Source organism: Gouania willdenowi, chromosome 8, assembly GCF_900634775.1.
Source record: "Gouania willdenowi chromosome 8, fGouWil2.1, whole genome shotgun sequence".
NCBI lineage: Eukaryota > Metazoa > Chordata > Actinopteri > Blenniiformes > Gobiesocidae > Gouania > Gouania willdenowi.
The window spans coordinates 7,123,523-7,138,314 of NC_041051.1; the positions used below are offsets into that span (position 1 = coordinate 7,123,523).

At 37.3% G+C, this 14,792-nt stretch overlaps 1 protein-coding gene across 1 annotated transcript in view; it reads left to right on the forward strand.

Annotated features, from left to right (window-relative positions):
- The first annotated feature begins 2,131 nt into the window (after positions 1-2,131).
- LOC114467978 (brain-specific angiogenesis inhibitor 1-associated protein 2-like protein 1) overlaps positions 2,132-14,792 on the forward strand; it is a 72,766-nt gene continuing 60,105 nt past the window's right edge. Inside the window, exons 1-3 of the mRNA XM_028454547.1 lie at positions 2,132-2,375; positions 6,318-6,393; positions 6,533-6,619. Of these exons, the coding sequence (XP_028310348.1) occupies positions 2,325-2,375; positions 6,318-6,393; positions 6,533-6,619 (214 nt within the window). The 5' untranslated portion in view covers positions 2,132-2,324. The remainder of the gene's footprint in view (positions 2,376-6,317; positions 6,394-6,532; positions 6,620-14,792) is intronic.

The window sequence follows — 14,792 nt, forward strand, 5'->3', positions numbered from 1 at the left end:
GCTATAGACCCCTATACAAAAGGAAACAACTGCCGAGTGCGGAACTGTGCACAGAAACAAGGCAGCGTGTCACAATAGCTCTTACCTGACCCATAGACCCCATGCAACCTTGTTATGTTCCGCAATGCGCCTGCAGAAAAGTAGAGGCGGGGCTTCTGGTAGATCTTCTGTTGAGGGCGGGACATCAAGACATTACAGCTTTAAGCTATTGAGAATGAGGAGTTGTCGTCACGGCCTAGAGCCCCTCCCCCCGATCCTCCCCGCCGCCATGTTGGCATAAGTCCCGCGGCAAAACAGATTGTTTACATGTATTTTTAACGCGGTAGTAGCGGAAGTACTTGCTATTCCGCACTGTTTGACCATGCCTGGAAGTCACTGCTGCGTTAAGAACTGCTCCAATACCTACCTGGTATACCACTAGCACAAGTCATGAGCACACCCCTTCACCATTGAGCATGTGGAGGTTCTCCTTCTACTGCTCTGAGCATGTCGGACCTTGTTTACACAGGGTTAAGGTTGGACATTTGATTGGACAATGGCTGTTTGTGGGCGGGGTTTTGAAAAAGGTCAATTAACACTTAAAAGAACATTTTTAATGAGCAGCCTAAAAATGTAGCAGAAATTAAGAGCATCAAATTATTAGACTGCATTAGATGTGGACTGGTGTCATGGTCTGAGTTCACATCGTACTGAGATTGTATATGCACATGCGCACTACCGAAAAATCATTTTTTTTGCTAAAAAAAAAAAAAAAATCATTTTTGTTTATTTTTGTTTTCAAAGTGAACGGACACGTGTTTTATTTGTTTATTGGATTATGTTAGGGTTAGGGTTATAATCTCAGCATGGAGGTAAACTCAGACTGAAGTAAATAAACAATAAACAATTATTTTTTTGTTTTCTTAAGCTTTTTGTCACAGATTACAAACAGTGCTTGGTTATTTTCAGTATTTTTGACAACTGCACTTTTACATTTGTTTTTGTTTTTTTTTTTTGTTTTTTCTGGAGGTGATTAGTTTACTTTAGGTTGAGTTAGGATTTATTTATGAAACATGTTTTTATCTGTTTCCTTGTTAGGTCACTTCACAAGTCCACTGATTTTTCGGGGTTTTTTTTGTTTACTTAAACTTTTTGGCACAATGGAAACAATGTTTCAACATTTCCTGTATTTTTTACTGCAGTACTTTTGAATTACTTTTTTATTCAGGTGATTAGTTTAATTTCGTTTTTGATTTATTGTGAAATATGATGTTATTTGTTCCCTGTTAGTTAAATACATTTGAAAATGCATCATTTGGCAGGATTAATTTGGGGCAATGGGCGCAGGTGGGGCTTGAAAGTTGACCTTCATTCAAAGTGGGGAATACACCCCCAAAAAAGTTTGACAACTCCTGGCCTAGCTGTAGTAGTAACGCTAATTAAAAAAGAAAATTAATAAACAAATAATGAGCAAAATGCATGTTTGATCCACCAACCTCCAGGGAGCGCCATTCTCCACTTTGAGATCGATTTATGCAACAAGTGTCAAGTTTACCAGAAAAACCTAGAATACAATAAATAATTTCAAAATAAAAGTTTGAAACAGATAATTTGGATTATACAGTGTTGGTTAATCTAATGGCTACTCCTCTAATCGCGACTTCATTTGATGGCTAATCAACCCTGGCAAATATATTATTGAATTACTAATAATGTTCTATAACCTTGCAATGCCTCTATATCCTTGTTGAGCTGCTGGAAATGTGAATTTCTCAAGTATTCAGTGCACACTGACATTTATGGAGGTAGATTTGTGTCTTTGTTATTCAATAAAAAAATATTTTTAAAAAATCAATTAAATAATAACTTGCTTCAAAAAAAAAAAAAATCAATCGAAGAAACAAAGTGTTCAAAATATGTTTTTTCTGATTAGAAAGGTTTTTATATTGAAGAAATAAATAAATGTAAAAGTCAAAGCCGGATTATAAATGTATTCATAAATGATCATTTTCAATAAACCGAGAGAGAGAGAGAGAGAGAGAGAGAGAGAGAGAGAGAGAGAGAGAGAGAGAGAGAGAGAGAGAGAGAGAGAGAGAGAGAGAGAGAGAGAGAGAGAGAGAGAGAGAGAGAGAGAGAGAGAGATCGTTGCTGCTGCTTCTCTCTCACACACTTTTGTTTCTTTCCTCGTTGTTTCCCACCTCCGAGTTGTTCTACCGGTGTTTCCTTCCGACTATGAGGACTTACATGCTTCCCTAGCGTCGGCTGCTTCGCTCTTTTTGAAGTTTCGGTGACATTTAAAGACTAAATCTGTTTGGTGGACTACTTCCAGAGGCTCTAACTGGACCATGTCACGGAGCGCGGAGGAGGTGTACAAGCTCACAGAGAGCACCTACAAGGTGGGTCAGAACCAGGGGAAGGACCGGGAGGAGGACCGGGAGGAGGACCGGGGGGTGTCGGTGGGAAAGAAACACGTGCCACCAGTCCCACCATGGTAGACACACTGGTCCCAATCACCTTTATTACTGGGAGATAATATGTTTCCTACTGGGTTTTAACCGCTGAGAAACTAGTCCTTGTATTGTTTTGTCTTATTTTTATTACTTCTGTTTTGATATAGTCGAAATTTATTGTGAAGAGAGAGAAAAAAAAAAAAAAAAAACTATAATCATATCCGCTGAAACTTAATTAAAGAGAAAATTAAAATACAAACCAAAACGAGCATTTATAAATGCATAGAAGGATTATCATAACTATTATATTATATACATTCATAATTTATTCATTCATATTTTTTTTCTACTCTTATGTGTGCACTTGTATTTAATTATTATTTATTTAACAGTTTTACTTAATTATGTACTTTTTACTTTCTTTCTTGAGCCTCTGTAACGCAAATAATTGGCCCCTGGGATAATTAAAGTGCTTCTGATTCTGATTGTGGAATAATAAATATGGCTGTGGCTATCAGTACATAATGCGTGTCAATAGAAAAATAGTCTATTAGTACGCAGCGCCCTTCATTGGCCAGTTTAGGTGACGTGATAGTGCACCACGTGACTTAAAGTTCCGTCAGTTTTATTTTAGCTCATTTATTTTTAGCTACCCCGCTAACCCTTTTAGTTTTAACCCTAACAGAGGAAATATGTATTTTTAAAGGTGGAATTTGCCGTGTTAAATATGTTAAAATGAAACAAAATATATGTCAAAAGTGGGATTCAAACCCATGGTAGTCGAAGGAAGAATCCTTGAGTCATGCGGCGCCTTCGACCACTCGATCCAGCAACATCATCTTTTGTACGATAGACTGCCGCTATGTAGATACGTATTGTGTTCTAGCAGCAGATACTTCCAATAATTATTTGCATTTAATTGTTTTGTTTTGTTTTGTGTTTTTAATTCCCAGGCTCTCTCTGTTAGTATCAGAATCAAAAATAGATTTATTACCAAGTAGAGTTTAAAACTATATAGAAGGAAAGGAATATGACTTGATGGATGTTGTGGAAAAAAAATACAAGAACAAATCAGAAACAGCACAATAAAAATAAATATGAAGGGTGGATATGAATATATATATTACAAGTAGTGTAGGTAATATTGTCCTATGATAGCAGGGTAGTGGTATCAGCTGTAGTTCATAAACTGAACCCATAGATTAGGAACTTTTAAGGTCAATAATCTCATGTTCCGTCACTGGTTCAGATTAACATAACCCTAACGTTGCTATGGTATTGTTTTCATTAAAGTGTTGCTATAGTTTATGATAGTCATAGTTCATCAGCACCTTTAAATAGCAGTATAAAGTCAATTTTATTATCCATTGTGAATTGATTCCTAAATTTCCAAAGACCGATTATTTTTTCCCCACATTTTTATTAAATTGTAATACAAACCTGGAGTGTCCACCTTTTTTTTTTACATTTTAATTACACTATACAATATTAAAGGTGCTGTGAGGTGTCACTCAAAAGACAAGTCAAATAATTTAGCAGCTGAGCTCAGCTGACTGATGGTAAAAATCCCATCGGGACTTCCATCATCGGAATCAAAACAAAATTGGCAAACTGGTTTGAATAACCACTCGTACTGCTTTGCATCTGTTTCAAAATAAAATTTCAGTTTTGTACTTGGGATAAGTTGGTGCCTAAATATCTGTCATGTAATTACAATGACTCTATTGGTCTTAAAATTCTAATCTACAAAGATCAATCCAACACTCCATCTGTGAGAAGAATAAAGCTTTATTCACGTGTTCTTAGACATTGGGAAGCTGTTGCGTTGCGTCCAATGGTCTGCTTTAGCCCGCTCAGCTCTTTACTGTGTTGAAATGCACGAAAAAGGACTCCATGTTTAATAATTCAGCTATCTGTGTTTGGTGTGGTAAGGTTAGACAGTGTGCTTCAGGGCATCTACGCTATCACCTCAGACTCTGAATATTAGGGAATACAAGCTTCCCCAAATATGTTGTTGAAATGAGAACTGATATAAAAATTGGAAAGTTCTACACTTTAATTTTCCAGTTGACATGTTAACTTACATTCCAGTCAGGATGCTACGTCTCAGTCATTGTATCTGCATGTCATGATGTCATGCTGGTGAAGTAAGGACATGGGTTGTAGCTCAGGTTAATAACCAGTCCAATCCTACAGAAGCGTATGGCATTCACTTGGAAAAACAAAAATCAGGTTTTAACAAATAATTTTTTTGTGGGGGGGAGGCAATTTTTTTTTTCTCTTTTTCGGAGTAATTTCTTTTTTGTTTTTCATTATAATTACCTCTGTCAAGCACGAAACGCAGAGCGGAAGGTTATGTTTACCCTGCGTTTATCTGTCTGTCTTTTTGTTTGTCTGTTAGCAAGATAACATGAAAGGTTGGGTGAAAGTTTCAGGAAATGTTGATAATGTGACAACAGGTGATTCAAGTTTGGTGATGTTCTGGATTACAAAAAATAGGAAAATAGGAGCTGTGGCTTAGCCTGTTCCTTTTTGCGCGGTGGCTTATGGGTAATGTACTTGGAAAAGGTTTGCGCTCTTAGTGTGCTAGTTTCTTCTCTTTCTCAAAGTAATTTTTTCTGTTTTTTGTGCAATTTTTTTCTGAATTACCAAGATACTTGGAAATCCTGTAACAACATCCATCCTATGGCGACGACTCCTTGGTGCACGCTTCAACTCTTTACCCATTCCGGGTCAGTTAAACAGTACGGTTTAAGGTTATCATGTGGGTGGCCATGGCTCAGGTGGTAGAGGGTCACCTTCTGATCCAGAGGTTGGAGGTTTGATCCCAGTACCTGACCATGTGTCGAAGTGTCCTTGGGCAAGACACTGGACCCTAAGTTGCTCCCAGTGCTTGACTATGGTGCTATATAAATCAAGCCCATTTACCATAAGAGTCAACATGCCACATTAAGTTTGGGCCTGGATTAGGGCTGCACAATGATAATCATGATCATTTTGATGATTATTGTCATCACGATTATAATCACAATTATTTATCACGTTAGGGAAAAATCAGTTTTTCTTTTACACTACTTAAAAAAACAAAACAATATATGAACAGTGCAAAATGAAGCCTTAAATAAAGATTTTATCAAAAAAAGAAAGAAAATAACCCAAGAATTTAAAATGTACCAAGGGTTAACTGAATAAATACACTATTACAGAGTGCTTTCACGAAATGAAACTCATTGGAAACAATTACAGCTCTCATCAGTCCACCAAATGACTCAAAGCTGCCACTGACTAAAGGTCACATTTTAAATGTAAATATTGGCGATGATCAGGTTCATTTAATCGTGATCATGATTAAAATCTGATTAATTGTGCAGCCCTAGCCTGGATTCTGGTGCATACGCCACCGAAGGCGATTCCGGCGTTGCAGCGGCACACTGTGCGGATCCATTATTTTCAGCAGTTCTCTTGATCATATCTTGAGTGACCACTTCAAAGGCGTCATTTTATATTAACATTAAATTTTCCAGTGTCTTAAACCAAGTTGAAACAACATTTCTACCAAATTAAACAAGCTGGCCATGTTTGCCCTCAGTATAGACATAAATGCATTATTTGTTTCAAATGCCCTCTAAGCTTAGAAAAAAAATAGTCAGGAAAACGGGGGAAAATTTGCGCTAAAAACACATTTCTTCGAAAAACAGAAGGAAAAATAAATATTCCAAAAAACATGAAAAAAATATCCCAAAAAACCAATCCAAAAAAATAAACTATTAAGAAAAACCAGATTTTTTTTTTTTTTTTTCAAGTGAATGCAATACATTTCCATACAATCCAGTCATTCATTTATTTTATTGATGGTATTTATTTACATTTTTGTCTGCATTCCCACAGAATGTAATGGATCAATTCAATCCCAGTCTGAGGAACCTGGTCAACCTGGGCAAGAACTATGAGAAATCAATAGCAGGTAAGTCTTAACATTAAACGCTGGCAGCAATTGAGACTTTTGCAAAACCATGTCCTGTTGTTGATGTTAATAACATTAAACAGGCAGCTGCTACGGCATTTGTGTAACACATTTTAATGATCTTCCATCATTTCACCAGCTATGACTCTTGCTGGAAAGCTGTATTTTGACGCTGTGTCGAAGATTGGGGAGAACGCTGCGGTTTCTCCTGTCTCCAGAGAATTAGGTACATTTTTCTGTCATCTGTGTCTCTGCTGTGTCATCTGCTAACAATGATGATTCCTGGGCTTCATAAATTGGCACTTGAGTTGAGTTGAGTTTCAGTCACATCCCCAAAAACAAACAAGAAAGCTGTTTTTGAATATTCTAAAAGATGTTCATTGCAAACAGATCTGTGGTGAAGCCAACGGCAGGTGTTTGGAAAAGTTAAATAATGAAACGTTTCACACAGGAGTGTTAACAGTTTATTTGTATAATGGGTGCGACCAAGTACACAGTGTTTGGAAGACAGTGGCACAAAAAATTGTTGACCCGCTTGGCTTTCAATGTAATTTTCTTGATTATGTTGTGACCAAACTTTACAAATATTATATTATAAAATAACATTATTACATATACAGCTTCTTTATACCTCCTGACTATATTAACCCTGTCTTTAAGGTTATCAGAATTCCTTTTTTAATCCCAGGGGGAAATTGCTTATCGTGCTGCATTGTTAATGATGGTAGTACTACCTGAGCATGTTTTTTCTGCTTGTGAATGCTGAATAGATAATGATTACGTCACAGAGCAGAGAATGTCCCGGGGAGGAAGACAAAACGTCTAGTCAAACTTCTCTTAGGCATGTGAAAAACTATTTCATAAAATCATCAGACTTAAAGCCTCAGTTAGTATAATGTTCCAACATATATATATATATATATATATATATATATATATATATATATAGGGATGTAATGATTCACTCAACTCCCGATACGATTCGATTCACGACACTGGGTTCACGATACGATTCTCTCATGATTTATTTTACAAAGTGGGACTGTAGAAAAATGACTGAAAAATATTCCTTTATTTATTTGGGGAAAAAAACTATAAAAAACTATACTGTTTTCCTTTTATTTTTCATTGTCAAAAGAATCCCTTGATAAACTATTCAAAACAATGCAATTTAACTAAAAATAAATCTTGAATGAAATAAATAAAGGAATAATACAAATAAATGGTAAATGGACTAGATTTATATAGCGCTTTATCCCCACACCGAAGCAGTCTCAAAGCGCTTTACATATCAGCTCATTCGCCCAATCACTCTCACATTCACACACCAGTGGGACAGAACTGCCATGCAAGGCGCTAGTCAACCACTGGGAGCAACTTAGGGTTCAGTGTCTTGCCCAAGGACACTTCAACACATAGTCAGGTACTGGGATCGAACCCCTAACCTCTCGATCAGAAGACGACCCTCTACCACCTGAGCCACGGTCGCTAAATAAAGAAGAAGCCTATTAATTTAAATTCTGGTTCTATAGTAAACAATGCAAAACTGCATAATAGTTCCTTTTCTTTTTAAAAGTGCAACTGAAAATGTATTTTGTGCCTTAACAATTGGACTTACAAAAAAAAAAAACAGTCATTTTACTGTATTTAGGTCAGATATTTGTTTGGACCAGCAGAGGGCGTTAACCCAGTGGTCGGTTAGCATGCAGATATCTTGCAGTGAAGAAGAGATGCTATGCTAGCATACAGAGCTAATAGAAAAACGTGACTTTTACAGATATTCACGTAGTATTACAGATATGTTTTGGTGCTAAAGGGGTAAGGAATCATTTATGAATATGTTTAAAAGTAGAAGGCGGCCAGAAAGAAAGTTCCCGCTATCAACACTTCTGGATAGCGCCCTCTGATGGTTAAAAAAAGTACTGCGATTCAATTTTCACAGTATCGATGTGAATCGTGATACCTATGAATCTATTTTTAACTGCCTTACAATTAATCGTTACATCCCTAATATATAATGCTTATAAACATTAAAAGATCTTAGTTTTATAGTTCCAGCATCGATTGTTGTCCAATCACACTTTTGGGTCTTCATGTTGAAACATTTGTCCCTGTATCTTTCGGTTGTAGCTTACATGTGGTGAGTAAATGTATTCGCTTGATGAACATCTGGGGCACACAGTAGCTTAGTGCAGTGTTTCTCAAATGGGGGTACGTGTAGCCCTAGAGCAGTGGTTCTCAATTCAGAGACACACGGTATGTGAGGCATAGGGCTGGGCGGTATGCTGGTGTCTGAGTTTACCTCCGTACTGAGCTATAACCCAAGCCCTAACATAATCCAATAAACAAAAAACATGTGTCCGTTCACTTTGAAAACAAAAATAAACAACTCATATATGCGCATTTACAATCTCAGTACGATGCGCAGTCAGTACATGACACTGATTCATACCGGATACCGATATATATTTTCGTGTTATGAATTTTTAATATACCGCCGTACCAGTGTATGTGATTACACACCTTTTGGAACGCTACGCTGCACCACATTTCAGACCGGTGTCACGTACTGAGTTTACCTCCGTACTGAGATTATAACCCCTAACCCTAACATAATCCAATAAACAAATAAAACATGTGGCCGTTCACTTAGAAATCAAAAATGAATTACTTTTTTAGCAAAATTTCATTTTCCGGTAGTGCACATGTATGCGCATATACAATCTCAGTACAATGCGCTCTCAGTACATGACACCGGTGTCAGAGTATGAGTTTACCTCTGTACTGAGATTCTAACCCTAACATTATTCAATAAACAAATAAAACACATGTCCGTTCACTTTGAAAACATAAAAGAATAAATTTTTTTAGCAAAAATACATTTTTTGGTAGAGTGCATGTGCGCGCACGTGAATACTGTATATGCGCATATACAATCTCAGTACATGACACCGGACCCTTTTCAATGTTGCACTTCTAAATAGAAAGGTAAACAGTAGCGCTCTAGTGTTAGTTGTGGTGTAAATCATATGTGTAAATGAATAAGAAAGACACTATTGAAAGCTCTGAAGCTGCATGTGAGCATGTGTCTGCGTGCGCATGCCTCTGCTACAGGAGAACAACACAGACACAGAGGCACTGTTAGCTTAGCATGTTGGCAGTTCAGCAGTAAAACATAAAAAGAGAGCAGAGGATTGCAATTTGTAATTCCTATAATGTAGAAATAAGTCCTGGTGGAGCTGCAAACAAAAAAAAAACTTTATTCACCATAAGAAACCACCACACCACTGCAGCATTTAAATCTAGAAATCAAGCTGATGCTAATGCTAAGCGAGCACAGCAAAGAGCCATTGGGCTGCTGTTGCAAACTTGTATTACTGCTAGTGTGGAATGATTCTACAATATTCACTCATCATGACAGTAAAATAGACCATCCGTAGTCAATCTACTGCAGTAATTCCTCTCTCAACCAATAAAAATATTGTGAACACCTGATTATGCATGAAAAAAATTAAAAAAAATACCGTGAAACCGTTACAATTTTGAAAAATACCGTGATATAAATTTTTGTTAGTACCGCCCAGCCCTAGTGAGGCAGTAGTTAGCTCAGATGAACTCACACCATTAAGCTTGGGGCAATATTTTTAAAATGAAGCATTATTTAATACCTATCAAAGACAAAACAGAGGAGAGGGCAACAGAAGACATCGGAGAAATACTGCTGCAAACACACACAACCCTTGTGGCTCTGTGGTCTTGATCTTGAGCACCACAGTCAAGTAGTGATTAGCACTTCTGCCTTTCAGCAAGAATTCTGGGTTCTGGGTACATTGCACTACATGTAGTGTTGACCTTCAACAGCATGTGCAGACAAGGAAGAAAAAAAACAAGAATTCTGGGTTTTTAGGCTTCGGGTTAGACACGAGGTTTTTTTTTCCTTGTGGAATTTGCATGCGTGAGTTTCTTGTTATGTTTGATCAGTGGTTCTCAAACTTTTTTGGCCCAAGTTCTGAATCCATGTACCCTGTTTTGTCCATCTACAACATTTTGCTCAGAATTCTACGAAAATACTACTAAATAGCACAATGATGGAATGTATGAGAGAATGAGTTATGACACACATTTTAGATAATCTCACTTTGTAAATATGTGGAACAAAACTGTATTTAGTGCCTCCTGAATAGACTTATTATCCCTAGCCACAAAGTGTGGAAGGGGGATATGGGTTTTTAGCTTCGTCCGTCTATCTGTCCGTGCGTCCAGCCGTCTGTCCGAGTTCAAAGGGGACAGCTTTTCTCAGAAACTGTTTAAGACAGGATAACCAAATTTGCGGTGTGGTTTCAGGGTATCAATACCTTGATGGAGTTCGAAAATGAGAAGTACGCACATATTATTTCTGGAGTTATTGCCCTTGATCCGCTCCGTTCGAGGTATCTTCAAAGGGGACAGCTTTTCTTATAAACCATTTAAGATAGTTAGTAATTTTATATTGTGATGTGATAATATTTTCTTATGTATACATAGTGGACAACCAATCAGGCGGAGGATGTCGATGACTATGTCTTCTTGTTTCTATAGTTTTTATCGTTTCCAGTCAGTCATTATTATTTTTTCACTAAAAACAAATATTACACAATTTAATATTTTAAATGGTTTCATTTGTTAGTTTTCCACTTTCTCTCTCAAGTGCCCCATGTAGTGCCGTACCCCCAAACACCCCCCCCCCAGTTTGGGAACCACTGGGATAGAGCTGAACTAAGTAACTTCTTCACATTAATAAATCCTTCTCGTAATCCCTGTGATGGTAATACAAGTGTTTAGGGGGTGATTGGGGGGTCTTTCATCCCCCCCTGCTGTCTCTGGCCAGAAAACCATGCTTGCAACTTTCCTGCCTCCGAACCAGTGGCAAGACGTACTTCTTTATGGCAGCCCACTACAAACTAATGCTAGATTATAACCAACCTCGTGGCTGCACACGGTTGTCTACAAATTAACTTTTCCAGTGATGTTGATAGGTTTTCAATGTAGTGAGTCCCGGGACCCACAGGTGGTGATTTGAGTGGGTCTCTGGGAAATTCAATGGGTCCCCAATAAAAAAAAAAATTATTTCTTTCTACTTTTTATGTTCTTCTATTTCTTAAATTGTAGTGTTAAACTCTCTTAATGGTGGTATGATGTCTATAATTAGCAGATATATTCATGTATGTTCAAATTGTGTCTGAAATTAAACAAATAGAATTCTAAATCTGAAAAGTTTATTGCACAACTGTCACAGTGGCAGGTTATATTGCACTTTTGTAGCAACATAAAAGAGCACCAAAATAAATGACTAAAATTCAAATGAAAACAAAATGGTGTCTGTTGTACAAAAATAAATGATCAATAAAAGTGCTGATTTTAACACAAACAAAACATTCTCATCAACATGACAGAGTCAAAAAATAAATTGTCACCAAAATAAGACCAGAATCTTCTTGTCTGAACATCAACTAAAATCAAATGAACTGAGTCAATCACTATGAAACTTAAAGCACAAAAATGTAACTTAACTAACACAGTGCAAAGTCTGTTGGGAAAAATTAAATGATACAGATATGTTTGTGGTGTATTAAGCAGCTAGTTAACTGGCTAGTTGTTGTAGCGGCTAAACTAGCATGTACACAAGGGGATCATGTCTGCGCTAAGCTAATGCGTAAAGGGGTCCGCTGACGGCTAGGTTTCTTTTGCTCGTTACTGTGATTTTAAAGATAAGTTGTTGTTTACAATGTAGTTTGTATCTTTCACTTAGGGCCCTGTAAAATCCATTTATTTTTTTCCAAATTTCGTTTTATTTTTTCCCAAATTCTGTTTTCCACTTTTCTGTTTTTTAAGAAATATTTATAATTTTTTAAAGAAAAGATTATTTTTTTAAATCCTGTGAGAAAACAAAATAAATACAAATAAATAAATTTAAAAAAATCAGAATTAAACAAAAACGTATGTCAAAAATAAAGTAAAATACAATTAAAAGGTAGATATAAGTTGTAGTGACATGGATTATTCTGACTGCTCCTTTTTAATTATTTAAATGTCATATAAAGATGTATGAGAACAGCATTAATGTCACCCAATTTCCTCTCAGGGATCAATGATTTACTGAATCTGATCAGGTTTAATGATTAAGTTTTGATCAACTTAGTTTAAATTAACCTAATAATTTAAATTATCCTATCTTCTGTAGCTCTGATGAGATGTTGTTAGAATGTTTCTAATACTAATCTAATAATATTCTAATACCGTTGTTCCAACTAACTTTTATTTTGTAAACCGGAAGTTCCCACTGAAACTGTTGTACTTGAGGTAGCTTGCTGACTGTGAATGTTTACCTACAAGACACGGACTAAAGGATGGAATAAAAATAATTGAAGGACAGCACGGACTGAGTTATTCTAAGTTAGCCAGGCATAACAGTTCGAACACTGAGCAGGTGAAAATGATTAAAGCTGATCACATTCTCACGGAGCCCCGCGACGCTACACGAAACACGGACCGAGCTTTCAGTGCACTTAATAAGCGGTCCCAGGAAACTTTTTGAAATGAAATCCGCGTTAACTTGCTAGTTGTTGTTATAGCGGCTAAACTAGCATGTACACAATGGGATCATGTGTGCGCTAAGTTAATGCGTAAAGGGGTCTGCTGACAGCTAGGTTTCTTTTGCTAGTTACTGTGATTTTAAATAGAAGTTGTTGTTCACAATGTGTCATTTTTCATGGGAAAAATGAGGTGCGTCCCTGGGACGCATGGATAGTGGATTTACTGCGTCTTTATAGATTTGTATGAGTCAGGGACGCAGGACGCGTACCTAGCAACATCACTGCTTTTCTCAAACTTATATCATGGTGGAGCCAGCAAAGAAAAGGCAGAGAAGACCTTTGTCTGAGGAACGGAGCAACTCCATGCAGTGACAGCTCAGCAGCAACACACAGTAATCACACACTCTCGCAACCCAGAAAGCACACACACACAAATATCCATCATCTATGTATCCATCCAACCATTTTCAGAGCTGCTTTATCAGCAAACAAACACACACTTCACACACATGTCCACACCCTTCCGTATTACTTCCACATCATTAATTTATTGTACTTGTCTCTCTTCCTCATACCACTCACATGGTCCTATATGTGTGAAAGCACCCATTGTGTCACTGCTACCGTCTTGGGAGTGCAAAGGTGCGCATCTAGTTGTGGGGTGGGGCAGGTGGTGGGGGGTGCAGTTTTTACGACAATTAATTTACCAAAAGGGACCTTTAGGGGGAGCGCTTAGCACAAGTTACTTAGTTCTGCTTTAATTAAAGTCTCTAAATTGCCTGTACGAGTGGTTGTTAGTTTTGGTCTGCCCTGCGGTGAACTGGCGCCCTGTCTAGGGTGTATACATAAACACCAGTAGCACTCATAGAGACTGGAGAAAAGGCAACAGCTGACCCCTGTGAAATTACAAAAAAGATGTGTTCATGTGTGTGCTTTAATTTCCTCTCATTGTCAAAAATATGCATTTCTAAATGTTATAGAATCCACCAGTCAGTGTCAGAGTTTGGTGTTGGCGTGGACCCAAATGCAGAGAGAGATGGAGGCAGAATGCAGAAATAGTGTTCGTGGAACCAATCCATGTTTTTCCAAAACAAAACTTAAATCCAAAAAAGACACAAAGAGGTACAGGGAACAAAACGCAGCAGGACACAAGGAGGGTACACAAGACAGTGATCCAGCAATCACCTTGTGTCTAAGCCCTCAGCTAAATAGTGAGGGAAGCTTGATTGGGAATGGGCCACACCTGGGTGGAAACATGAGGGAGCTAATCAGTCACAAACCAAGCACACAGACATCACTGGGGGTGGGGCCACAAGCAGGAATCCCTGGAACACCGAGTCAAGAGTTACACTAGAAAACAGAACAAACAAAGACTCAGAACCAAAGGGCTAAACACAAACAACAACAGAACCTGACAGTCACTCCACACACAGGGCATCAGATATACCATATTTACAGAAAACGGACGAAAATCATGGAACTAAATTCCTGAAAAGTAAATGGCTCTAGGCTATGTCACAGATGACATACTGTACATGTTTTATAATATCTTGCATTTTGCACCATATCTTTTCTATTAAACTGGTGGTTAAATGTGTAGCAAATATTTGGACGATATAATCACACAGACTTTTCAAATGTAATGCAAAATCTTGCGCCTCAAATCTCACACTTGTGATATTTGGCGAGATTTGAGAGTACTATTTTGATGATTTAAGATTTAAATTAAATAATCCCTATAATGCGTTGTTGGCATTAGTTTAGAACTATTAGTATGTCAGTAATTAACAGCCAATTGAACAAAAATGGTAAATCCATAAATGGAGT